General features: G+C 60.9%; 2 protein-coding genes across 3 annotated transcripts; one reads left to right on the top strand and one right to left on the bottom strand.

The window, feature by feature from the left end:
- Positions 1-10,739: 10,739 nt before the first annotated feature.
- Positions 10,740-13,693, top strand: NKX2-3 (NK2 homeobox 3). Of its 2 annotated transcripts, none has more exons than XM_040071598.2 (2): positions 10,740-11,250; positions 11,919-13,693. In XM_040071598.2, exons 1-2 carry the CDS (start codon positions 10,908-10,910, stop codon positions 12,557-12,559), a joined length of 984 nt encoding a protein of 327 aa, XP_039927532.1. In that variant the 5' UTR covers positions 10,740-10,907; the 3' UTR covers positions 12,560-13,693. The 2 variants fall into 2 exon arrangements, with proteins under 2 accessions (XP_039927532.1, XP_039927531.1); XM_040071597.1 differs by having other exon boundaries at positions 10,882-11,260; positions 11,923-12,559.
- A 7,933-nt stretch (positions 13,694-21,626) lies between these two features.
- SLC25A28 (solute carrier family 25 member 28) lies at positions 21,627-25,636 on the bottom strand. Its single transcript, XM_040071791.2, has 4 exons — positions 25,264-25,636; positions 24,924-25,152; positions 24,096-24,152; positions 21,627-22,723 (listed from the first exon to the last, which is right to left on the bottom strand). The coding sequence occupies exons 1-4, from the start codon at positions 25,570-25,572 to the stop codon at positions 22,206-22,208; spliced, it is 1,113 nt and encodes a 370-aa protein (XP_039927725.1). The 5' UTR covers positions 25,573-25,636; the 3' UTR covers positions 21,627-22,205.
- Between the last annotated feature and the right edge of the window lie 394 nt (positions 25,637-26,030).

Raw genomic sequence — 26,030 nt, 5'->3', positions numbered from 1 at the left:
AGGGAGAGGAGCTGGGGAGAAAGGTGAGAGGGGCTCCCCGGCGGCCTAAACACACATGCTTCAGCTGATGCTGCGTAATAAGGGAATTAGCTAATGAGCTTACTGCGGCACAGGGACAAGTCCTTTAGAAACACCGTGGCCACCTGGGGAGGCTTGCAGAGGAGCCTTAATCTGCGGTGCTGGAAAGACAAGCCCCCTCTGCCCCCCCAAGCCCCACTTCCTCCCTGGACATTGTGTCCCGGGGTGCCACAGAGGGCCGACACAAATCCAACAAGAATTGGGCACGAAAAGGATCAGGAAAATTGCTTTTTTTAAAAAAAGCCAGCCCGTGCTCATGGCTTATTTTAGACATCCGTGCTGTGGGCATGGGGCTGCTCGGGGACCAGCGTGATCCGACTGCCCCTGGACAGACAGCACTGCCGCAGACTGCCAGCGCAAGGGATTCCAGAAGTATGGATTGCCTTTCCCTGCACTGGCAGCTGTGACAGATATGTCAGACAAAACCAAGTAACTCCAAAATATGGACTGGGTAGTTTTTTGCAAGTCGTCCAAATACAGCTTTATAAAATCTGAAGCGAATGCAAATTCATATACAAGTGCCTGTGAATGTGTTAATTTGAACGGAAAGTGGGTGAAAGAATCTGATGTCGAAAGTCACTTCGAACAATGCAAACATTAAATATACAAATACTCATCAAATACTTATTTAGAAAGTGGCTTTAGACAGTGAACAGGCTGGGTTGGAAAAAAAAATTATTTGCTGATAAATATTGAACTCATTGAGGAATTTGGGCATGTGGCAGTATTTGCATGAATTAGATCAGGGGATGTATGAAAGCATCGAAGACAGAACACTCCTCCAGTGAAAAAAGAGACAAGCAAAAACCTCAGCCAAAAATAAGGCTCCACTTAAAAATTACTCCCACACTAGTGAAGACATGACCAAACCCATGTATTCGCTAGAAAAATGTAAATTGATTATTTTTATTATTATATTGAGGAATATAATTATTAATGACGTCAGAAATAAGTTATAAAACACTTATTCTGTAAAAAAATAACTTAAAATTTTCTTGCTCAGAAAGAGTTAGGTTGACAACTACTCTACGGAAAACAATTTCATTTAACTTTTCAATGGGATATTTTGGAACAATTTTTTCCTTTCAGTTTTCTAAAGCAGAAAGCTGTTTGAAATTTGAAAGCATCGTGTTTCAAGGTTTTCCTTGTCCCCTTTTTCTCCGCTGCCTTGAAACTGCCTGATGATGTCTGACGTTCATGCTGGATTTCCTCCTCTTTTTTGATCCTTTATTCCCTACTCCAAGCTTTACAAATTTTAACATTCTTGCAAAAGAAAAAAAGAAAAGCCCTAAATGCAGTATCGTTTCCTCAGCCACTGTAAGAATAAAAGTAATAAAAGAAAGAAGAAAAAATTGTCAACATTTAAATAATTTTTCAGCTGTAGTAGAAACAATTTTGCCTACTCAGAAAATGGTGGGACCTACAGAGAAACGATCCTTGATTTTTTTCTGTGTGATTTTTTTTCTGAGTTATTTTTTTTCTGAAATACTTCTGTTGGAATTTTTAACTTTGTCTGTTTGTTTTTGTTTGGGGTTTGGTGGGTTTTTTTGGGGTGGTAGGGAAAAATCAGGATCTGTTTTCTGGGGTGCTGCTCTCTGATTAGTCATGATGATTAGGGCCCTGGGGTCCCAACCCACCGGGGGGATTCAGCTCCCACGCTGCCAGCTGGGGAGTGAAAACTCTTGTCTCCTGCAGCCAGACCCTCCCGCAGAAGGGGTGGCGTTAGGAGCACCGTGGTTGCGGGGCTCAGAGGTGACACGAGCCACGGGGATGACCCCAGGGCTGTGGCAGCAGCAGGTGTGTGGGGCTGCAGACACTCCGGCTGCACACTGGGGGCGATGCCAGCGCTGGGCACAAGAGCCTCGCGCACCCGCGGTGTGGCTAAAGGGACCAAAACTGCCACAGCTGGCATTCGGGAAGGAGGCTGGGAGATTCCCTCGCCTTTCCAGCTGGTCACCGCCGCCCCAGCTCTGAGTCCAGCACCGTGACCCTGGTGAGTGATGCCCCAGCAGCCCGCCCCACGCAGGGACCATGGCCACAAGAATCCTTCCCGGGCACGGTTCAGAGCACTGAACTAAGCCCCTCTCTCTCTGAGCATCAGGGTCCTTCCACAGCTCCCCGCTCCTCCACTGTGGGATAGGGCACAGCCCCACGCCGAGGGCGGGGGACTGTCACTCCACAGCAACGAAACAATAGTCAGTGTCGATTATTTATTTTCCAAATAAATCAGCGGGTCCTGCAGGAGAAGGGCTGGAAATCAGCGAGTTTAGATTAGACCCTCCCCAAACCCCGGCTGGGCCTTGAGCCGCTGTCAGGGCTGCAGAGAAACAGCAGCGAACTCTCACGCAAATGGCCTATAAAAAAGGCCCCTGTCAAAGGCACCTTGACCTGGAGGCTCGCTGTGGTGCTGAGCTCCCCGTGGCCCTCCCCTCCCCGGGCCGCGCTCCCCTCGCATGATGTATTTCCCCTGCCTTTTTTAGAGCTGCATTATGTTAGCTCCAGGAAACAGCCTCTTCCTTCTTATAAACACAGCCCTGGGTTACTGACCAGCGGCCCTGCCACTCCACAGCCACTCTCTGTCCATCCATCACACCTCGCTGTCACCCTGGCAACATATCTCTTGGACCGGTCCGGCTCCAGGGATGGGAGAGGCAGGAGGGGGGGATAAGGGGGGGGGGGTCACATACACAGAGCACAATTCCAGCCTGCTGACTAATTCCCTGGAAACCCTGGGGCTGCACAATGAGAAAGCCTTTCCGAGGGTTTCTCGAGCGTTACTGGAAGGTCAGATGAAGGTCAGCGCAAGGACACGGCTCCTACTTTCCCCACCGTCAGCAAGGGCGGGTGCGCGGGGCGGACGCGGGTGAGCCGCGGGGGTACCGCGGGTGCACGCTGGGAGGGATGTTTGGAGAAGGGCGCCTGGGCCCAGGCGGCCCTGGGATGCGGCACAGAGCCCACTCGCCACTGCCAGGCGCGGGGAATGTCCTGGCAGCCACACAGGCGTCAGTGCTTCCAGTGGGACAGGGCATGGCCCGTGGCGTGGCCTTTTGCCACCCCGGCAAGGGAGGGATGAGGAAGGGAAGAGCTACTTTTGGCCCCATGTGAACTCCCCACCACCTTTGCTATGGCCCCGGCGCCTGCAGACTGCTGGCCTGACACAGCATCGCTGCACGGGTCATTCACGGTGCGGGATGGATCCTGGGGAGAGAGCACCAGGACGGGTCCTGGGGAGAGCATCCCAGACACGCCTGGACACCCATGGTCTCCAGTGTGCTTGGCCATCAACAGCACAGGGACGAGACAGGAACCCTATCAAGAGATCCAGGTTGCCCTGTCAGTACCGGCACAGGGATATATTTTGGCTGAGCCTTTGAGCCATTCAATATCTTGTACGCATGGCTGAAGCACAGCAACTACAAGCAGGAGGGGTCCAGCCATGTCCTGCTCCTGGAACACCACTCTTGTCCATCCCCACCTGCTTGTCCTTCACGTTAAGCCATTGTCTCCAAGAGGAAATGCCATTTAAAGGCAGGTATTTCAAAAGCAATAGGAGATCTCTACTCTGAACAACACAGCACTTCGCTTCTGCCTGTTCCCTACGTAAATCTGGGAGTCAGGTTTACATAGGGATAAAACAAAAAAGGCAATGCTTTTAAGGACAGATCTTCACAAACCCAAACCAAAGCCCCATGAGGGCAAATCCTATCTAATCCATGCTCTTCCTCAGAGGTGTAAGTGGAGTGGAAGGCGGGGGGGTGGATTTAAATCTGGAAAACAGTTCCCCATCTCTTTGGTCTGGCAAAGGGCCCACCAATGGACTAAAAACAAGTTTGTGGAGAAGCCTGTGTGGGATAATCCAGCTCTGGCCCCTGAGGGGATGAGAACAATTAGGAGTCCTCTCTCAAGTCTCCACTCCAAGACAGAAAAACAGTTTATAGTTTGGTCCAGAGTTGTTGTTAGAAAGTTCTGAATCATCAGGCTACACTAACAATTTCTGCACAGTAATTGCCAGGATAACTCATTAGGCGGACTCAGAGATAAACTATTAACAGAAGCTTTCAAATCTCCTACCTGCCCTCCCGTGTGCAGGACACAGGGGCTGCCCTATTTATACAGCTGCTGTCGGTGAGGATCTGGGCTCAGGAGGGAACCACGTGAGCAGCCATGGCTAAATACGAGAAGTATTTCAAAGGAAAACAAAAGAATGGGTATTTATTAGACGTGTGCAGGCCAAGCACATGCTCTGCCATTAACCTTTCCAGGCATGTAATCAGCCAGGGAGGAGTTTGCCTTCACTGCCGCTGAACAGGCCACAGTCTCCAGCCACAGCAACCGTTCTACTTCTAGAGAAAAACTCACCACAGCATTGGAAGCTGGCCTGCTGCGGCCTCTGGAAGGGTAGTGCAAAATGTCTTTGGGCTGAACCTGACAGGCTTTTGACCCATATTTACCCAGAAGAGATAGAAATTATGAGCTTCCCCAGCCCCACCTTCCTCCCTAGCCCCCAAGTGCAGATTGTTGCATGACGGAGGATATTTGTGTGCGATCCCCCTGAGCCGGTCAGCAGCAAATTACAGCTGAGAAGATGAAACGGTGCGACAGCCACTGGCTGTGGGTGCCCCTCAGAGCAAATGTCAGCCCATGGACAAATGCCAGCAGAGCTGAGGAATGCCACCACACAGAGGCCCGTGCACTGCTCTATACGTGCACTCAGCCAAGGTTGCAGCATAATTTCTGCCAAAGCTGGTTCCTGCATCCTTTTTCAGCTCAATTATCCTGAAACCACCCTGGCAAACTCAGAGCTGTGTACCATTTCTTGCACAGATTTGCCAGCTCCGGGTTAGCCATGGCCAGGCTGGCTTCCTCTGCATGGGAACAGCCGGAGGAATCTTGATTAAGCAGGGAGAGAAGTGGAAACTGGCTGCCAGGCAGATGCCCTAAACAAGAGTAACTTATCAGCTCCGTTTCCAAGACGAGACATCTGTCACCACCTTGCACAGAGCCAGCCCAGCCACTTGCTCCTCACCAGCATGCCTGTACAGAAGCATGAGGGTTTCCCTCTCCCTGAAGGAGCCATAGAAATAGCCACAGTATAATTTGCAACATTTCTTCTAGAAAATGCTTTGCTTGGGCTAAGAAAAGCATTGCACCCAGAATGCTTTGGGGGACAGCGCTGGACAGGAGCAGGAGCCGGCATGCAGCTGCATTCCCAGCCCCGTGTTTGCCAGCGAGCCGGCCCCAGCAGCAGTGCAGGGAGGTCCCAGCCCGGAGGAACACCAAGTGCTGCGGACAGCAAGGAACCGCTCCACCAGCACACACGCAGCAAAGCCCGACACGGTTAATCCCTCCGGTTTATTATGTAATAAAACGCTTTCCAGACCTGTTAAAATTTAATTGGTTTAATCTTAATCGTTCCATTTTCTGTGGCACATGCAAACACAGAGCCTGACCCTGCTACTCTCGTGTGAACCGTCCCGCGGGCTGTGGTGGGAGCAGGATGAAACCCGCTGACCTCAGCGGGATTACGTGCATGAATCAGAGCAGCAGGCCTGGGCTCGGAGCTGAAATCCAGTGCCGGGCAGCTCGCCAGCACAAGGCCCAGGGTCCACTTAGGCTCCACTTGAGCACTATGGGATGCAAGTGGTACGCAGGCCTGCGGATGCGAGCGGCGAGCAAGCCTCGTGCTGGGCCTCTGCTGAAGGATGAATTTCATCTCAGCTTCTCAACCTCACAGACACAAACACACAGCAATGGCTTCTGAGACACGGAGCAAAGGTACTCCCAGAAAAGCTGTGGGGTGTGCTCCACCAACAGGGTGGTGTACGTGCGCGTGCAGCAGTGTCCTCCTGCTGCACGGGGGACCCTCTCGTCACACCATCAGTAACTGTGATTTATGACAGCTTCTACTCCAGAGGAAGAGGTGTTTTGCTACCCTCCGCACGTCCACAGTCATGGGGCTGTGCTGTGCAGCAGGGTAGCTTTGTGAAGCCTGGGTACCCTTTGTGCACAAGAGATGCCAAATAAAAGCAGGCAGGAGGGGGTCCTTGCCACTGGCATTTCCTATTCTGCATTTCCTTAGATGAAGAATGACCTTTACCTGCTCCTGCAAGTTGGCCCTCACCAAGGTCAACATGTCAGCCTCAGTTTCAGAGGCCCATCAGGCACTGAAATCAAGGACAACCTCCCCTTTGGTGTCCAAACCTACCGAGTTCCTCTTGGTGCAACGGGCAGCACCCTTGCATTTGCTGCTTCTATCCCTCAAAGTGCTGAACACTGGATGTTTCACACAGCTACTGGTATCCCTCAAACCAACCTCCCACCTAGAAAACATATGTGTAGGATGCTGGAGTCTAGTTCTGACCTCTAGAAAACACATTTATTTTTCACCGAGGCTTTGTTTCAGGATGTATTTCCAAGCCATGCATCCCTGCAAGAACTATGAAGCAAAAGTAAATCGGCCAATGTCAATGGAGCAAAAAAAAAACCCCAAACAAACAACAACAACAAAACAAACAAACAAAACACAAAACAAAACAAAAAACTCCACAAACAAACAAGCAAAAAAACAAACAAACCCCCCCCCCCCCCCCCACAAACCTGAAGAAAAGCAGATATTTACAGTCATGTATTTCTCAAGAAAGTGGGCATTAATTGGGTGATTCTTGGCCAAACCAAGCCAGCTGGTTCTGAGGATTCGGAGAGATGCAGACAGGTGTCAAGTGGCAGACCCGAGTGCACAGGATGGTCTAGGCACTGCCCAGGCACGGATGGGACACAGCAGTGGGAGATGGAGACAGCCTGTCGCTGGGTGAGCGTGCTGCATCTCCTGCCTGGACCTGGCTCCACTGCCTGCAGAAGCCCTCTTCTCTCCTGAGGAATACAGATAACGTTTCTTTTCAGAGTTGTGGAAAAGAGCCGCTCCTGTGCAAGCGGCAGGGCAGGGATAAACGCCATCCGTTCCCTCGGGAGCCGTGGCTAGGTGGGCGCACTCAGGGCGTGAGTATGGGCTGGGAGCCGCCGGCGGAGCCACTCCGCGTTCGCTCCTCAGGGCGCGCCCGCTGGGCACCGTGTGCGCCGGACCCGGGACACGGCTGAGCGCCGCGCCGTGCCGTGCCGTGCCGTGCCGTGCGGGACCGCGGGGTCCGCTGCGGGCAGGTGACCGAGCACGGGGCGCGGCCGCACCGGCAGCCCCGGCGGCGGGTCCGCGCCCCGAGACCCGTCGCCTCTCCGCGTCGCGTCGCCGGCCCCGCCGTGCGGGGGCGTCCCCGGCGCGCTGCGGTTCTCACATAAATCAGGACCGAACTCCTGGGAAAGGGCCATCCTTCACCGGGCGCTGCTGACAGAGAACGAGAACCAGACGGGCCCTGAGATAAACCACGGCGCGCAGCGTTTACACAAGGGCAGGCTCTGTGTAAATAGAGCCGGGCGCGGGGGGCAGCTCCCGGCGGCGCGGGTCCGCTCGGCTGCGGCCCCATCCCGCGGGCCGCCGGGCTCCCGGGGCGGCGGGCAGGTGGGTGCCGCCCTCCCAGCGCCTCCCGCCGCCGTGCCCCGTCGGCTCCTGGAGCGCGGGAGCTGGAGACAGGGCCGGATTAGCGTGTTTGTTTGTTTACGGCCATTAGCGCGGGGCCGGCTCCAGCGCTCCGCACCCGCGTGACTAATGGAGCAATTAGCAGCCCCTGGTGTTGATAGCATCGCCCCGAGCGAGACCCCCGGGCCGCGGCCGCTGCTACCGGGGCTGCCTGCGGCCGGAGCCCTCGGGCGGGAGCGGGCCGCTGACTCCCGAGCCCGCCCGCCGCGGTGTGCGCGGCCGCAGCGGGGCTGCTGCTCGCCTCCCGGGCCCGGGGGGAGGCTCTTGGCTCTCTTGGCTCCGCTGCAGCATCCGCACGGCGAGCTTCATCCATTACAATAATCCCCTGTCTAAACAGAGCGCAGGAGCGGCCGGGACAACAAGGCCCTGCTGTAAACAGAGCTCAGGGGACGCCGCTAATGATATAAATAAAATAACCATTAATAGCCCGGTGACCCCAGCCCAGCCGGCTTGGGAAAGCCCTGCAGCCGCATCCCGGGCTGAGACCCGCCAGCAGGTACCAGGGCTGCCCTGCTCCTTCCTCCCCCCGGCTTCTGTACCGCCGCACCACTCGCTCCGGTCCGGCCGTGCTCCTCGGCCCCAGCCGCCTCGGTATGGGCACGGTCGGGCCCGACCATCTCCCCGCTCCCCCGGCTCACACAGCCGGGAACTCACCACCGATCCGCCTCCACTAAAGAGGGGATGCTGGCACGGGGGGCTCAGTTTTCCGGGGGAAAAACGCAGGCTCAGTTACCGCACCGGGAGACTGGCGGAGGATCAGGCGGCCCGGGAAAAGCCCGGGCGCGGCTCGCTCCCTCCGTCGGGCGTGCGCTCCCCGAGCAGTCCGTGTGGCTGGCAGCAGCACACACGAGTGGGCCCCAGCGGGAGAACCACTCCTATCACCGGGGACACGTCCCGATGAGTGGTTTATGCCGGACCCGGGCTCCCAGGCCGCGCCCGGCGATCGGTCCGTCCGGGATCCCCGTGCGGGCGGGAGCGCGATGGCGCCAAACGAGTCAGGCCCTGCCGGGGCGCGGCCCCGGCCCTCGGCACGGCGGCTGCTGCTCCTGCAGACGGACGGGCAGGCCAACATTTGCGGTGGCCCGGCAGTTCTTATCGCTGCCCACACCGAGGGCACCGGCCCTTGACGCCGTTCTCCCCGCCGGGAAGCTCGGCCGCCCTGGAGCTCCCGGGGAGCGCGGCGTGCGCAGAGCCTGGCCGCTCGCCGCGCTGCCAGCGGCTCCGCGCCTGCACCTCCCCGGGCCTGGGGCCCCGAGGCGGGCGGGAGCGGCCCGGCACAGTGGCGGATGTGTAACACGGAAAAGGAGATAATTGTTACTAATTTTTTTCGGGGTCCCGGCAGCGAGGCAGCGCCGAGTTTCTCTGGGCACCGGCGGCGCGGGTAAGAGTCGGGCCCCGGTCAGGCCTGCTTACTGCGGGCGCCCTTCCCCGTCCACCGTCTGGACGGCACGAAGGCGTCTGGTACGGGGAACGGGAGGGGGAGCGACGAGAAGAGACCGAATCGTCGTATTTATATGGCGAGGGGTTTGAAGCTGCGCGGTGGCAGCGGTCCGGTGCGCCGGGGGAACGGGAACCGGCCCCGCCGCGGGACCGGGAGCGCAGGAGCTGCGGCAAAGTGCGCGGGACTCGGGCTCCTGTCCCGGGCTGCGGCCCCAGTAAATACGTCTCTGGGGCGTGCAGAAAGACGAAGATACGAGGTCACCGACAGAGCCACTAAACGGTGGAGCGGCCGGACGTTAACAACACGAGAGAAACTCCCGGGAAGGCCCCGCGAAGCCCCGGCGCCGGGACACTCACCTGCCCGGCGTACGCGCCCGGCTCCGGTGGCCTCCCCTCGTCGCCGATCCAAGCCCTGCGGGGCAGCGGGATTTTAATCACAACGAAAAATCTCACCAGGGACCCCCCGCCCCTCCCTCGGTGCGCCCGCTCCCCGCGCCGCCGCAGCCCGAAGCCCCTTCATAAGTCCGGGAGCCGCGGGGAGCGCCGAGGGGCCGCGGCACAGCCCGCATACCCGGGGGGCTTGGCTGGTGCCCAGCGAAGCCCTGTGAGCGGGAGACCCTCAGTGCGGAAGAGCTCGGCAGGCTCATTCGGTGCGTCACCCGCCGGCAAGGAGCCGAGGTGGCTCCGCAGAGCCGCTGGCCGCCCGTTACCGGCGGGAGAAACGAAACGAAACGAAACGAAACGAAACAAAACGAAAGGAAACGAAAATCAACGAAAGGAAACACCGACGACCGCGGTATCGCGCTCCCCACCTGGCCCCGCGTTACCGCGGTCCCGGGCTGCCCACCCGGCCCGGCCCGGCCCGCCTCGGCTGAGCCCGGCGGTCGCAGGCTGCGGGGCCCGATCCGGCGGCGGCGAAGCTCGCTTTCCCCTGTGCGAACGAGTGGCGCACCGGCTGCGGCGAGCCGGGCCGGCCTGCAGATCGGCCGGTCGCGGGGATATTTGCGGGGGCACCGGCGGCGGGACCGGGGGTGCAAGGGGATGCGGAGTGGCTCGGCTACGTGTACGTCGCATGGCTACAGCCCGCCCGGGACGGCGGGGTCGCCGGCAGCTGCGGAGGGGTGCGGAGTGGCGGAGGCGAGCCTCCCCTCCGCTTCGCGTTCGGGGCCTCGGGAGGCACTTGCGGGGCCGTGCTGGTGGTGCGGGGAGGCCGGGCCGGCGGGGCCGCACATATCGGCCCCTCCTGGGGCCGGACCCGGCCGTGTGTGGGCAGGGGCCAGCGGGGCGCGCCCGGGCGGGGGTCCCTACCTACCTATACGTGCTTAGCACTGGGGGGCGCGGCGGCGGCTGCCGCGGCTCTCTGCGGGGACCCCGACCCCGGCGCACCGTCCCCGCGCCAGCCGGGCGGGTGCCGGGCGGGCAGGGCGCTCTGCGGGGAAGCAGCCTCCCCGAGTGCAGCCTTAATACATTGCTATTTCTGGCCGGGCGGCCGGAGCCGGGCAGGGGGCCGGCTCTGCCTCCCCCTCTCTCCAATGGCGAGGCCGCCCCCGGCCCCTCCTTGCCGTGACGTGCCGGCCCGGGGCAGAGGAGGCTCCCGAGCCTTTGGCTGTCCCTGCAGAAGCTGTAACAAAACGCAGACCCCCAGCGCCGAGCTAATGGAGGCAACTTAGTCAGAAGCAGGCGCGGCCCCTCGTCTCTCGGCGCTGCCTGCTCCCCCCGCACCGGGCGCGGCGCTCCCCGCCGAGCAGCCGCCCGAGCGCCGCCGGGCCCGCGGGACTGCCTGGCCGCTTGCGCTGCCCCGATGATGTTACCGAGCCCCGTCACCTCCACACCCTTCTCTGTCAAAGACATCCTCAACCTGGAGCAGCAGCAGGACCCGCACTATGGGGCCCAGCTCCCGCACCACCTGGAGCACCACTTCCACCCCGCTGCCTGCCTGCTGGCGGCCGCCGACGGCGCCCGGTTCTCCGACGGCGAGGAGGAAGAGGAGGAGGAAAAGCTCTCCTACCTGAGCCCCATGGCAGCGCCCGGCAGCCAGGCAGACGCGCGGATCTCCGCCGATAACTACGTTCACGCCGTGCTGCGTGGCTCCTGCGAGGCCCCCGGCCCGGGAGAAGAGCTGGAGCCGGCGGTCCGAGACCCAAGTGAGTATCGGCTCCGCCGCGCTCCCCCGCACTGCACCGCCCCGCCGGGACGGGCCACTCTACCTTCCCGCGGCGCGTTCCCAGCCCTCGGGCATCGCCCCGCGAATCCCAGCTCCTGGCGCTGTAACCCGCTCCACGTCCCTTGGCCGTGTCGAGCCGGGACAGGCGCATCGCGGGGCCGCCACCGCTCTCCTCCGCGCCTCGCTCGCCTCCTCATTGGGCAGCGCCTCCGCAAGGCCCCGGTCCGAAGGTGCCGGATCAGGCCCGCGCTCCGCAATTTCGGGAGCGGAGGGGGAGGAAACGGGTCGGGTTAGGCCGGATCCGCACCCGCTGCGGCGGGGCCCGGCGGCGGAGCAGGTGCCCGGCGCCGTACGCGACGCGGCCTGGGGTTCTCCTCGCGGTGCGGCAGCGGTAACGCCGCGGCCGGCCCTGTGGTGCGGAAACGTGCCCGACCCCGCCGCCCGAATCGGGCCCTCGCAAACACAGGCGGTGCCGGAGACGGCCGGTCCCAGCGCTGCCTCCCCGCCCGCACCGCCGTGCCCCGACGGGCGCGTAGCGGCGCGGGCTTGGCCGGGGCGCGGAGCTCTCGTCCGCCGGCGGGGCCCGTCGGGAGCAGCGAGCGCCCGGCGTCGGCGAGGCGCAACCGTGACCTGTGCTCCCCCGTACAGAGAGCTGCGTCCTGAAGAAGCCGCTGGACGCAGCGGAGAAGGCGGAGGAGACGGAGAGGCCGAAGCAGCGGAGCCGGAGGAAGCCGCGCGTCCTCTTCTCCCAGGCGCAGGTCTTCGAGCTGGAGCGTCGGTTCAAGCAGCAGCGTTACCTGTCGGCGCCCGAGCGGGAGCACCTGGCCAGCAGCCTCAAGCTCACCTCCACGCAGGTGAAGATCTGGTTCCAGAACCGGCGCTACAAGTGCAAGCGGCAGCGGCAGGACAAGTCGCTGGAGCTGGGCGGCCCCGCGGCCCCGCCGCCGCCGCGCAGGGTGGCCGTGCCCGTGCTGGTCCGCGACGGCAAGCCGTGCCTCGGCGGGTCGCAGGGCTACGGCTCGGCGTACAACGGGCCCTACTCCTACAACGGCTTCCCCGCCTACGGCTACGGCAACGCTGCCTCCTACAACCCCGGTTACGGCTGCACCTACCCGGCGGGCACCGGCGGCGCGTCCATGCAGGCCGCCTGCAGCCCGGCGGCGGCCGCCAGCCCCTTCGTGAACGTGGGCGGCCTGGGGGGTTTCAGCGGCGGCGGCCAGCCGCTGCACCAGCCGGCGGCGGGGCCTTCCTGCGGCCAGGGCGCACTGCAGGGCATCCGGGCCTGGTAGCCCGCACGCACTGAGGGTCGGGAGCGGACCGAGAGGACGGCCCGGCGGCCCCGCGGCCCCGTCAGCGCCCGCACCGCAGCCCGGCTGCGCGCCGCGCGCCTGGACCGGAGGCGGCGGCGGCGGCGGGACGGCGCGGCGGGACCCCGGCGCTCCCGCCAGCATCGGTGCGGGGCCGGCGGACGGAGCGGAGCAGAGCGGAGCGGGGCGGAGCGGCAGGACGGGGCCGCGCTAGCCCGCAGCGAAGCGCCGCCGCCCCGCGGAGCCGCCGCGACGGCCGGGCGGGCCGGAGCCGATCGCGCCGCGCCAGCGGAGCAGCTTTGCTTGTAAAAAGCCGACGGCGGGGCCCGCTAGTGCCGCGGGCCCTCTATCTACTCTGTATTGGTCACTGCCAGCGCCAGCTCGCCCAGTCAGTCAATAAACCAGGTGCAATACTCGCCGCCCGATCCTCCTTCGTCCACCGGCCGACGCCCGGCGGAGGGGCCGGGGCCCGTGCCCGGCGGCGGGGCGATCGCCGCGTCGTGCCCGCGGGGCAGGGCGGTCCGGCCGGCTTGTGAGCGTGCCAAGGGCGCTGAATGGGGCCGCGTAGCTCAGAGCCGGGCCCATTGTGGCCGACGGGCCGGCGCTGAAAGGAGCCGCCGAGGAAGGTAGCGGGAATAGGCGCTTATTGGATTCGGGAACAAAAGGTGTGGCAGGGAGGCGAGGGACAAAGGGGCCCCGGCGCCGAGATTGACGGGCCGCTTTGCCCCCCACTGAGGCCCAGGCCCGGCGCTTTATGCGCGGGGGCTGCAGAAACGTGCTGGGTTTTGTTCCCCGTTCTGGGAGCGCAGGGGAAGAGGAGGGGGGTCCGCGGGCCGCTGATTAGGGCCAGCCGGGCCGGGCAGCCTGAATGCCGGGGCATTATTGCTACATGTTCAGCCATTTCGCTCGATTGCAGGGGGAGGGGGCGGCCGAGGCCCCCGAGCCCCACGGGACCGGCCGCGGGGTCGCCTGTCGCCCGCCCTGTCCCGGGCCGCCCGGTCCCGCTGTCGCTAGCGAGGCGCTCTCGGAGCGGCGGCGGCCCCGCTGCCGCGGCCGTGCCTCTGCCGTGCCTCTGCCGTGCGGCTCCTGCCGAGCGCCGCCGCAGGGGCCGGAGCCGCTCCGGGGAGGGCCGGACACCCGCAGAGCGGCGCGGCAGCATCGGGCGTCTGGGGCAACTCGGGCGGCAGGGGGACCGAAGGCGCCGGGAGCTCTCCCGTGCCGGCCCGCACATCTGCCCGGCCGCGCCGCTGGCTCTCCGAAGGTGCTTCCAGCGGAGCCTTCTCGGAGCCGGCGCGACGGACGCAGACCGGGGGCTCGCTATGCCACCCCCTGACCCAGCGCTGCCCGCCGCGTCCTCCCCGTGACCTCCGCATGTGTGTCGTGTGACAGTCCCTCTGTCCCGAGCAGAGGACCAGGCTGTGCCCTCGCAGAAGCAGCAGGTAATGACCGCTGACGTTACCAAACCGGGTTTCACTCTTCACATTCCCACCATTCGAGCTGAACGTGCACCTTCGGGGTTTACTGTTTGAAAGGAACCGGAAAAAGTCTTTCCACTGCGGAGACAGCGTGCGCAACCCGCAGGCCTCGGCTCCCAGCCTGGCTTCGGTACGGCACCCCGCTGTCCCGAGAGCCACCCCGAAGCCGGCAGGCTTCACGGGGCCGGCGCTGGGAGAGGATGCGGCACGCCCAGCTGATTGTTTGCTGGATGGCAGTAAGGTGTCGCAGGAGAGGAAGCCCAGGCCCTGCTCTTGGCTTTCAGAGATTAGTGTTTAAGGCCCTGTGGTCTCGTGGGTAGAAACAGGATAGCCAAGAACAAAGGTAATGTGCTTTCTTCGCAGCAGCAGTCAGGCTGGGGAGATTTGTCTCTGCCATAGGAAGGAGTTAGTTGCCTTTTCCTCCATGTTCTGCCAGACCGATGTCTGCAAAAATAGGGGACCAATGTGAGTTCATCGTTCAGCATACAATCCAGAGGAACCGTAACCACAATAGAAGCTCCTCCAAAATCAGGGTGTGTGAGAGGAGTTCCCAGCTTAACACATCCCCTCAAAGTACATGGCAGTTGATGAGAAATCCACTGCGCCTCAGCAGCACCCAGAGCCTGTGGCTGAGACTGGAGCCTCAGACACGGGACACGCTGCCCAGGTCTGTAGTCACAGTCTCTAGAGCACGGTCAGTTCTGTGGAGCAAAAAGACCCCCAGGGCCTCACAGCCGTGTTGCAGGGGGTGACGGTGGGCAGCACCAGCATGATCCATACCAGCAGTGGCCAGCCAGAGCGGAGCACTCTCCACTTGCGCCTGGTCACAACCCCGGCCCCTCTCCCCCTCCACGGAGCTAGAACAGCGCCCAGTCGGGCGATTCCAAGGGGCCTGACTGCAGGCTGATGTCGCATGGTGCTGGAAGTTTCTAGATGTCCACCATGGCAAACCCCACTGCTGGGACAGATCCCAGCTGTCCCACCAGCCCAGACTGGAGGAAGGGCAAGGGGTTAGTGGGAGGGACCCCTCTGCAGAGCCTCGCCCAAAGCTCCTGAGCTGATGGGGGGACAAAGCAGCACAAAGAGACGGCCGGCCGTACTGGAGGGCCCAGAGCAGGGTGGCGGAAGTGGAACGCTCCAAAGAGGAGGAACAGCCGGCAGAGGCCAGTGGGAGGGAGATGGTGGGAGATTGCAGATTGGACCGGCTGCCCGGGGAGGGGAGACACAATGGAGGGAAGTTGCTGCGTGGCTGTGCTGGAGGCAGCACCCGCCCATGATGCACCCTGTCCCTCACACCCCAGGCTGAAGCAGGATGAGAGGCGCAGGAAAATCTCTGGTGGAAATTCCTTCAGCATGCAGCGGTGCCATAGCCAGAGGGACATCAGGGAGAGAGGGACTAGGATGGCCATAGACAAGGGGCAGAGGGTGTGTGTTTCTTCCTGCTTGATTGGGGGATTGGCTGCTATTTGGGAATCAAGCTGTGAAGGTGCTGATTGATTTCAAATAAGAATGAGATTCTCTAAGTGCACTGATTTAAAGGAGAGGAGGGACTTTTGGGGCAGCTAGGTTTTAACTCCCAGGCCTCAGACCCACACTCTCTGTGCAGGCTCCATTTTTTTTGATTCAAGTTTCCTGTACAAGGAGGAGCCATGAGCAGAATTTGTCTGTATCCAGTGGCTCCTAGGGAGGCTCCATCCAAAGCCCAGTTATTGCTGGTTTTCTGAGGCTTTTCCATCATACTCAGGATCACACAGAAGCAGCGCTGTTCCCTCTGCAGACATGCTCTGGTTTCCTCTCCTTCCTGACATCTTTTTCCTTGCCTCTCTGCCTCCCTGCTGCTCAGGTGATCCCTCCTCCTCTTATCCTTCATCCTTCTGCCTCCACCATCACTTGTGGCCATCAGCAAGGGGCTCACCTGGGTGCAGAGGGAGATGCCTGCTCCCAGTGAGGCTGGTCAGGCTGCTTGTGGATCTGGGCAGGCATCACTGAGTTCTGGTCCCATCTACATCAGCCTGGTCATAGCCACCTCCTGCTGCCTGGGTTAGGAGCCTGGGGACGCAGCTGTTTGCTAGTGTGGTGCACAGCTGTTGCTCCTCTGTTTGGAATGTCAGCTTCTGCTCTGCAGAGCTTCCCACTGCAGCCACCCCAGCCCTTGAGCTGGGAGCTGCTGAGGCTGCTTGGCCGCTGGGGCTCCGTGGAGCCATCAGGTGATGGAGATGCTGGAAGCTGGCAATGGCCATATGGGGTTGTCACATAAGAACTCTCCAGTGCCAAGAAAGCTGTTGCCAGCCACAGATCAGGTAATTAAAATATTGGTAGTTGTGCTGTGGAGCCTCCAGCGAGGTTTTCTCCCATCTCATGCCAGCAGCACAAGGGGCAGGACCTGCCTCCCTTCCATGGATGAATCACTGCATCACAAGGTGACTACACCTGACTGAGCAGGGTGAAGGGACTTGCATGTTTTAGCTGTTTCTTCTTCATGCAGTGGTGAGATCAGGCACAGTGCTGCCGTTAGAGATCGAGGTGAGCCACGAAGAATTCGCTCTGATTCAACCAAGGATCCAGGTGACCTGTCCACAGAGGGAGGCTGAATCTTTCTCCCTTCCAGAAGAGAGTGCTGCTGAAGGTCAAAGTTGCCCCTGTGTCCTGCCAGAGCCCTTCCCGGAGACATCGTGCCAACAATCTCCCGCCTAGGCAGTAAATAAAACCCGCAGACACTTCCCCGAGGACGACCCTTCTCCGCGCCGGGGCTGCTGCGGGCGGGCGGGCGCTGCCGGCGGGGTCCCGGGGCGCTGCCGGGACCCTCAGGTTCCCCGGGCTGCCAGCAGGGACAGGGACACTTGCTCTCGGGACCTGTCCCCAAGCGAGATACGCCACCGCCATCTATCGGCCAGCGCCCGGGGACGGGGAGTGACAGACGCCCTTCTGTCCCCGCCATCCCGCGGCGCGGAGGTTCCGCAGCTGGCTCGGAGGGCAGCGGGACAGGGCGTGGGGTCCCCGCTAGGAAGGGCAGCGGGACAGGCCGGGCTGGTCCCCTGGGTGAGCGCAGGCGGGTGTCTCCCCGCGGCAGAGCGCTGCGGGAGCACTGCCGGCAGCACACACGCACACACCCGTGCCCCGCTGCCAGGGGAGAGCCGGGACAAGGCCAGGGTCCCTTCCCAGCCTCTAGCCGCCGTGGCGATCCCTCGCTAGCGAGCGATGCTTTGCTGTGTTCTTCTAGCTGAGCGCGGGCACGCGGTCTCTGCGAGAGACACAGCAGATCTTCGGCTTTGATTTTTATTTTATTTATTTATTTGTTTTCCCTCAAAATGATGCAATCCGCTTAATTCCTGGAGTCCCCCTAAAACTCCCGGTGCCCTGACACTGCCTGCAGCTTCCAGCTAAGGTGATCCCTCCCTGCGAGTTCTTGCCCAAGGACACAGGATGGCTGTCGGTGTCTAGCGGCTGGTGCCTGTCACAGCTGCATCCTCACCAGAGGGAGCTGTGTCCCACATCGAGGCACAGCCCAGTTTTGGCCCGCTTCCCGACCTTTTTTTTTCTGGCCCTTGGCAATGCTCCAGGTGACATACTGCTCGGGTCTAATGGGCATCCAAAAGTGCTTGGATTTACATTTCTCCTGGCACCCACCTAGCTGTGCCAGGCATGGTCTGTGCCTGCCAGGAGTCTCCTATGTCAGTCCCAAAGCCATATTGCCCCGGGGGGCATTGCAGACTTTCTCTGGGGCTGCCAGTGCAGTATCTATCGGCATGCTGGGCCGGGGGGATTAGGGCTGAACCTCCACTGATCTCCTGGAACAGCCATTGCTCAGCTGCTTTTGAGGATGATCCCAGACCAAGCTCCAGTGTCATAGCATGCCTGAGCTGTCCTCTCCCATGTGAGGACGCTTGCAAGAGTGACCCCTGTGCCACTCCCATGCAGCCCAGGAGCGGCTCTTTGCCCACCTCTGTCACCTCCCCAGTGCAACAGGCCATCTGCCCACACCCCAGCCCCTGCCAGGATGCCACTCTGCAGTCCCCTGTTGGGAGGAATGTGACACAGAGGCCTGCACTGAGTATGGGCATTCACCCAATATCTCCTCACCAGAGCAGACATGCCAAGAGCTGTCCCAGCCCAGTCTAGGGGATTGCTGCTTCTAGCGGTTCTCTATAGACAAGAAAGGTTTTCAGCCTCAGATTTACCTTTCAGGGTATATTCCCTGCCTAGAAAGGGAAATAGCCTTTCAGGCTATTCTCTGCACTGCCATGCTTGGACAGAGCCAGGCAGGGACCAGCCCAGCCCAGAGTTGTCTCTCAGTTTAACCCAGGCAGCAATGTGGGTCCAGAAGGGGTTTCCCAAGCCCACCAGAGGCAACGTCTGCTCTGTGTCCAGGAGCCCTGGCGCTTGTGTTTAGCACTGCTGTAAGGCAGGGAGGTCATGAGAACTTGTACAACTTTATTGGGGTCTGACACAGCCCTGAGGAATCCCAGAGCCAGGGTGGGTTGGGGCTGGAGGAGGCTGGGAGCCCATCTCTCTGCTCCCCATGGAGGAGGCTGAGCAGGGCTGTCAGGCACCCACTGCAGAAGGGCTGAGGGGCAGGAAACCTCAGGGCAGCCCAGGGTGCTGGCAGAGCGCAGGGATGTGGTTTCCAGGGCACTGCTCTTGCCCCTCCTGCCTGCCCTTGAGCTGGGCTGACGAAAGCTTCTGAGCTCTGACTCCAGTGTGAGGTCATGAAGGCAGGAGCAGCTCAGGAGCCCACTGGCCCCAGCTGAAGGTATGGGACAGACACTGGAGAGATCTCCCCCACTTCTTTCTCTGTGTAAGATGAACCCTCATCTCCCAGCTTCCCTCACCCCAGCTCTGCCCTTAACCTGCAGGAGTGCAGTCATCTCCAGTTACCCCAGGAAGGCAGCTGGGGGCTCCTGAGCCTCTCCTGGCACAGCAGCCTCGGGCTGCCTGGAATAGTTTGGGTGTGTGCCATAGCACAGCTGCGCAGCCCCGGACCCATCACCTGGAGCGGGGCCAGGCCAGTGGTGCTCCCCAGCTCTGCCTGCTCAGGGACTCCAGGGCTCACCAGGACACGGCTCAAGGGACAGCTGGGCACAGGAAGGCAAGGCAGCAGCAAATCCCTGCCTGTGCTGGATGTGGCAGGGGATCCTGCAGGGAGGTGAAAGGAAAAGGGATTGTCTCCAAAACTCTGCTGGGCTGAGCACTCCTTCCTTGCTGGAAAGCCAAAAATAGTCTCTCTGCTCAGAAGAGGCTGTAGGAGGGGAGATCTCGCTCGAAGCACAGCCAAATACCTAAGAGGCCATAAGACAGACCCAGAGCAACGTGGCTACACTGAGAAGCATTATCAGACCTTGGAAAGGCAGCGGCCAGAGCTGAACCAGCCAGTAACTCCATTGCCTCCAGGCATCTCATCGTGCCAGAGGAACCAGTCTGTCTGGCGAGAGAACACCCCCACCCTGGCAGAGCTGGGGAGCAGCAGCACGCTGCCACAGACAGCCCTCACTTTGTGTCAGGCATTCAGCTCAGAAACGGCAGCGGGATGACATTTTTCCTGTCCACTGTGGCCTGGCCCGAGGGATATCTGGGAATCCCCCTGGCAGCTCTACTGTCCCTGCAGTGCCAAACCCAGAACAGGCAGTGCCATTCCCGGCAGGGCTGCTGCTGCCTGCACTGGGCAACACCCAGCTGCTGCTGGGTAAACTGGCAAAGCGCCTGGAGACCAGAAAGGCTGTGCCCTTTCCAGGGGAACGCTTTAGGGTAATTGCTCACAGAGCAGCATTTCTGGGCTGTGCTGACTTATCATCTCCCCGTTCCTGGGGGTCCACTCCCTCCCCCAGCACTTCTGTGGGTAGTTATTCCTGGAAAACATCCTAGAGACACTTTCAATCATGCCTTCAGCCACTGACATTTATAGAGCTTCTTCCAGCAGCTGATGGATTTAATAGTGTGAATCTTCCCCCAGCCTGTTTATGCCTTTACCACCATGGGGTTTGTCATTGCCCCAGTGCACGGTGAGGGCTTAAGGCAAAGCTGCAGCTCTGCTGCCAACAGCTTTCAGCTCCTGGGCAGAGACCAGTCCTGGCAAAGCCCAGTTGTACCCATCTTCTGCAAACTCCTATCTAATGCCCTGCCCTCCAACCTAATCCTGCTCTGGTCTCTCCCAGAGCCATCTCTGCTTCTCCCTCTTAGGTGGAAGAGCTGCAGAGCTGCTGAATCTTTCAATCCCCAAGACTGTTTTTTAAAGCCCCAGCTCCTGAAATAGTGGGAAAACTTCCCTTTCCTGACCTCCTGTGGGTTTTGTGTCTTCAAGGAGTTTCTCATCCTTCTGCTTGTGCAGAAAAAGCAGGGACCAGGAGATTGCAGCCCAAGCCAGGGAGCAGAGGATGGGCACAGCACACAGCCAAGAGGATCCAGGCTGCAGAGTGGTGGCTGCAGCTGCTCTGTGCCAGGGACATCCAGATCTGCCAGGCACCCATCAAAAATCCCACAGGTGGTCATTCAGCTTCCCTCACCACCGTGAAGAATCAGGGCAAGAGATGTGTAAGGGAAAGGTGGAAGCAGGGCTGGGGCTTGTGCAGGGTGTCAAGCACCCAGCCCTGCAGTGCAGGGGTCCCTGCCTCCAGCCGTGCTGGAGCCCAAAGCCACTGAGGGTGGCACATCCCCCTTGCTCACCCGACAGCAGGAAAACCCCTCTGTGCTCATCACAGCCCACTCCAGCAATCTTCTGTGCAGGCCAGGCCAGCAGATCCTCTGGAGCAGCTCTGATCCGACCCAGATACCCACCGGCAGCACATACCACAGCTGTGAATGCGTTTCCTCCAGGGAATTATTTTGAGCATGCCTCCCTGGGACACATGCCACACCTGAATGCACGGGAAAAGTCAGGCATCACCCTTGAGCACCTTGTTCAAGAAACCCAGAGATGTGCTCCAGGCAGGTCAGCACAATTGAGGCAATACTTTAGTGCTCAGCTCACAGCTCCCTAGTTGGGTGGGACCCTAAAATAAACTGGTATCAAGACAACTAATATGTTAAAAAAAAAGTTATTCTACTAATTATCACTAGATTGGAAAAGATATTAGCACTTTGAGCAATTTTGAGATGCTCATCAAGCATCAAACTAGTCTAATTACTCAAACTTATGGGGCAAAAGCTCTGCTGAACCTCAAATCTCCTCTGAGGCACACAAAGCCTTCACTCAGCACATTATTCCTGTGCTGTTCCTGACGCACAACCCCTCTTGCCAAAACCTCCATTTGGAGCAGTTTGGAAGCATCCAGAGGACCCCTAGTCAGACCGAGGGTGTGGTACTACCTGGCCAAGGAAGATAAACCTCAGCTTCTCCTGCAGGGTCACACCTCACAGCAGCAGCAGGTGATGGACCACGAGCCAAAGGGTACGGGGGCACCCTCAGCCCTGCAGGCTGCCAGGGTGACTGGGCCAGACAGGCCCCCTTATCCCACCACCACCCCCAGACTGCTCTTCCCTCCCTGCTCTGGCATCCATCAAAAGAGCTCAGCACCAGGCACAGTCAGAAAGGCACAGTACTGGGAGCTGAGCCATGCCGGAGTAAGAATGGGACATGAGGATAGAGCAGAACTGTTTTTATTGGAGGTGTCAAGAGCAGGAACAAGAACAAACCTACAGGCTTCCCTCCTCAAGTGCCATCCTCCCCTCACCCACCACCACCACCGGGGCAGTCAGCGTCACGTGTGCGTGCTACAAGACAACGGCCAAGAATTACACTTTGCTTCAGCCAAAAGCCAGACAAAGCCCCCAGCATCCTGCTGTCACCCCCTCCCTGGCGACTGCGAGCTCAGCGTGGCCCTGGCAGGGGCAGGCCGGGACATTCACCTTTCCCTCTGAGCAGGGGGAGTTTTGCGTGGGATGCTGTGGTTAAGGGAAGTCAGGAGCACAGCTCCACCAAAGTGCCAGGGGACGTGACCTGGGCAGCAGCTCCCAGCGGGACATCTCAGAGGAGCCCAGGAGAGAGCAAGCTGTGCAGCCTGAGCAGAACTGCGACAGCCACAGGCAAAAAACGGCATCGCTAAACCCCAAAGGGCTTCGCTGTCCCTCTCTTCAACACAAACCAAACCAAACGGGAGAGGGGTCAGAAGACAAACCGGGAGGGGACGTGAGGCAGGCGTGGAACGGCGCTTGGCTCTGGATCACTTCCCGGCCCGACGCTCCTCCTGGCGCTTGGTAAGGATGTATTTGAAGAACTCATACACGGACCAGGCAATTGCTGTTGAGGGCATCTGAAAAATGACTCTGGCCTGGACCCCTCTGAAGTAGGCGGTCACACCGCCCACCTGGTACACCGTCCTGAAGGCATTGGCCATGCCTGTGATGTGTCCGCTGATGTTGGAGCTCAAGGCCAGGGACTCCTGGGTGTTGAGCAGCGTTTTGCAAACGTCCAAAGGCGTAGTGGCAGCAGCAGCGACAGCCCCCGCGCAGGCTCCGGAGACCACGTGGGAGCCTGGGTTGTACTGTCTGTGGGGGTTGAGCTGCTCTTGCAAGAACTCGTAGGTCATGAAGTGAATGGCTTGGAAGGGGATGTTCATGGTGAGCTGCGTGGTGTAGCTGCGGTAGAAAGCTCCGGCCCCTTCGTTGCGCCACACAGCCCGTACACAGTCCATCACACGCTGGTAAGGCGAGTTGTACATCTGCATCCTCTGCTTCACCACTTGGGACAGGCGGCGGCGGCAGCCAGGACCCAGGCACGGAGGGGGAGAGGAGAGAGAAGGGTAAACAGAAAGCCAGGCTTCCTCCAACTGCTTGGAGTTTGGTCACACTGGCCTAAGAGCTGAAGAGAGACCACTCGAACCACCAGTGCCCCTGTGTCTCCAAACAGGACACCAGCCATTTAAATCTGCTGAGGCATCTCTGTCACACAGACATCACCACTGTGGAGACACTCACATGCCACAGCCCCCGGGAATATCCTGATATCCCATTGCTTACAGTCCAGATCCACCCAGCAACTGGTGTTTCCCCATCCACTGCTGCAGAGCCATCACTCAGTCAGCAGAAGCCCCCCTGGCATCCAGTCTATTATTTCCCAGACAGCTCTCGATCTGGATAAGACTGTCCCTCCCCTGCCACCCCCACTGCAGCCCAGAATAACCACAGCTCCTTGCAGAGCCAGGAACTGTTAGCAGCCACTGCCTAAATGCAGCCACTCGGGGGCAAGATTCAGATGCCAAACGCCCCTTGCACATCCAAGAGGGGACAGGGGAGTCCAGAGCACAGCCTGTCACTCCTCTACCTCCCCCTATCTCAATGTGACCATAAGGAGCTAAAAATGATGCAATGTTGAACTACTACAGTCATGACGAGAAGCTCCAGGGAAGGAATGACAGCAGCCTGGAAGCTGCCTGCTCCTCAGGGTTGCTGCCATGCAGTGGGAAGGCAGGATCTGTGCCCATGTCAGCTGGAGTTCTGAGCACTATTACAAGCCCTCCAGTTGTAAGAGGGAAAAATACCTACATGACTGGCCTTTCCTCATTGCCTCTCCTTCTCCCACCACTTTCATGGACTTAGTAACTAACTCCCTGTATCTTTTTCATACACACCAGGCTCATCAAAATCAACATCTTCCAGACATTTCACAAGATCTCCCTCCTCCCAACTTCTCTAGCATGTTTTTGTACCTCACTCTTTTAATTCTCCTCTTGAATACAGGCCCACAACTGTACCACCTCTTCCCTAGATCTCAATACAGCAATGCCCAGCTTCCACACACTTAAAATGACTTTAGCAGTGCCAATGACATCTCTCTGGCCTTCTCTCCTGCTCCAGGTAACAAACTCCTGGATGAAAGGCCTACGCCCTTCCAGCTCCTCCTAAAACGTGGTTTGCTGTTCTCACAAGTTAATCTCTTCTACCCACCCTGCTCATAACAGGCAGCTGCCAGGGTCCCTAACTGGACACATGGGCCCCCAAAGAACCCCTGCAGTCAGGCAAGTAACAAGAGCACTCTTTGTGCTACAGAGGGGACCCGAGAGGCTCAGGCAGACCCTGATTCTCCCTCCCTGGCAGGCCAGGACCATCGTTACCTTCAGCAGGGTTCATGGCTGCATCGTGGAGCAATGTTGCTACACACCCGGCTGCACCTGCAAAACAAGAACTGCCACATGTGAGGGGGGGGAAAGGTGAGGGACCCTGGGACTCCAGCACCGCCCAAAGTCCCTGGCCAAAGCACAGGAGGAGGCCCCTGAAAAAGGTGAGATCTGAAGGTGGCCTCCACCTCCCTTCCAAAAGACAGGGTAATCCTCAGGGGTTCCCACCCAGGGTGAGATCGAGAAAGAGAGGGAGAAGATTGTCACAGGCTGCCAAGTCCCATGGGGAGACCGGGACTCATTCGTGCCCAGTCCTTGGGGGACAGGCCAATGCCACCAGCTGGCAGGGAGTCCTTCACGTGGTCAGTGTCCCCATGTCCCACGGAGAAGCCCGTTGGCACTGGGACGTGCCCTGCTCTCCCCTCAGCCCCGTGCTCCCCCTGCTGCGGTGGGTCCACGAGACAAGCAGCGGGCACCGTGGTGAGACGGGCTCCGAAACCGTGCGGCGCTCCTGAGGCGAGCTCTGGCGCTGCCAACCCACGGGGCCACCGCCAGTCCCAGCTTGTCTGCAGGCAGCTCCTGTCCACCAGCATCCTTCCGAGCCAGGGCCACTAACCTGCGTGGGGCCAGATACCTGGCAGCAGCTCTGGCAGGCGCGGAGCGGTGCTTCCCCGTGCCCGGCACCGTGCGGCTGGCTCACGGCTGGAGAGAGCACAGGGCTTTAGGACATCCACGGCACCCCGACCCCGCGGCGGGACCGGGCCTCCCCACCGCCAGACCGGCCGCTCCCACCCCGCTCCCACCCCGGCGTGGCGGGGCCGGTACCGTTGGCCATATGGCTATTGCCCCCCGCGTGGATAACGTCGCTCAGCGTCTTTTTTAACTTTTCGTAGCAGGCGAAGTAGAGGGCGTGCGCCGGGCCGGCGCCGGTGGCGGTGATGTTCAGGCCCCGCATGGGCCGCCAGACGCCCTCGGTGCGGGCGATGCGCCACAGGGCCTCCAGCACGTTCCGGTAGCGAGCGGCGGGCTCCGGCTGCAGGCTCTGCATCCGCGTCTGCAAAACAGGGCGGGCCCGGCCGTGCGGCCCGTCAGACCGTGCCCGGGGCTCCCGGTGCGACGCCCCGTCCCCCTCCCTCCTTCCCCGCGCCCGCCGCGCCGCCGGCACCTTAACGCAGTCGATGGGGTACATCACGCAGTGCTCCATGACGCCCGCCACGGCGCCCGCCAGCATGTGCGTGGACACGGCGGCGCCCTGGGGCAGCGCCTCGTAGTCGGGGGCGGGCGGGGAGCGCGGCTCGGGGCCCCCCGGGCCGGCGCCGGGACCGGGACCCGGCGCCACCTCCGTCTCCGCGCCGCCCCGCCGCGCCCGGCCCGCGCCGCCGCCGCCCATCAGCAGCAGCAGGACGCGGCCCGACTCCGCGCCGCCCCGCGCGCCGGGGCCCGCGCCCGCCCCTGCTCCCGCCCCCAGCTCCATCGCGCCGCCGCCGCCGCCGCCGCCGCCCCGGCCCGCTCCCGCCGCGCCCCGCGCCGCCCCGCCTCTCTCCTGCGCCCATTGGCCGCCGCCGTGCGGCGCCCGCCCCAGCAGCGCGTCCATTGGCCGGGCGGGCCGCGCACCGCCCGCGCGCGTCGCTCTCATTGGCCGCCGGCGCCGCGGCTCGGGCGCCGCCACTGGCCGGCCGCTCCCCTCGGCGCGTTCGGGCGCGCTTCCCGTTGGCCGGCGGGACCGCCCGCCCTGCCGGCCCTCGCGGCCCGTTGGGTGTCTCAACTTCGCGCCCGCCCAGCCGCGCAGCGCATTGGCCGGCGCGCCCGCGACCTTTGGCCCGCTCGCCCCGCCTCCCCGCGGGGCCTGGGAGCCGCCATTGGCCGGCGAGTCCGCCACTCCGGATGTCGGCGCGTGCTGTGTATTTGGGCGCCCGCGATTGGCAGGGAGCC

Source organism: Hirundo rustica, chromosome 8 (assembly GCF_015227805.2).
Source record: "Hirundo rustica isolate bHirRus1 chromosome 8, bHirRus1.pri.v3, whole genome shotgun sequence".
Taxonomy (NCBI): Eukaryota; Metazoa; Chordata; class Aves; order Passeriformes; family Hirundinidae; genus Hirundo; species Hirundo rustica.
Note: the sequence above shows the minus strand (reverse complement) of the source record. Positions and strands in the feature narration are given on the sequence as shown.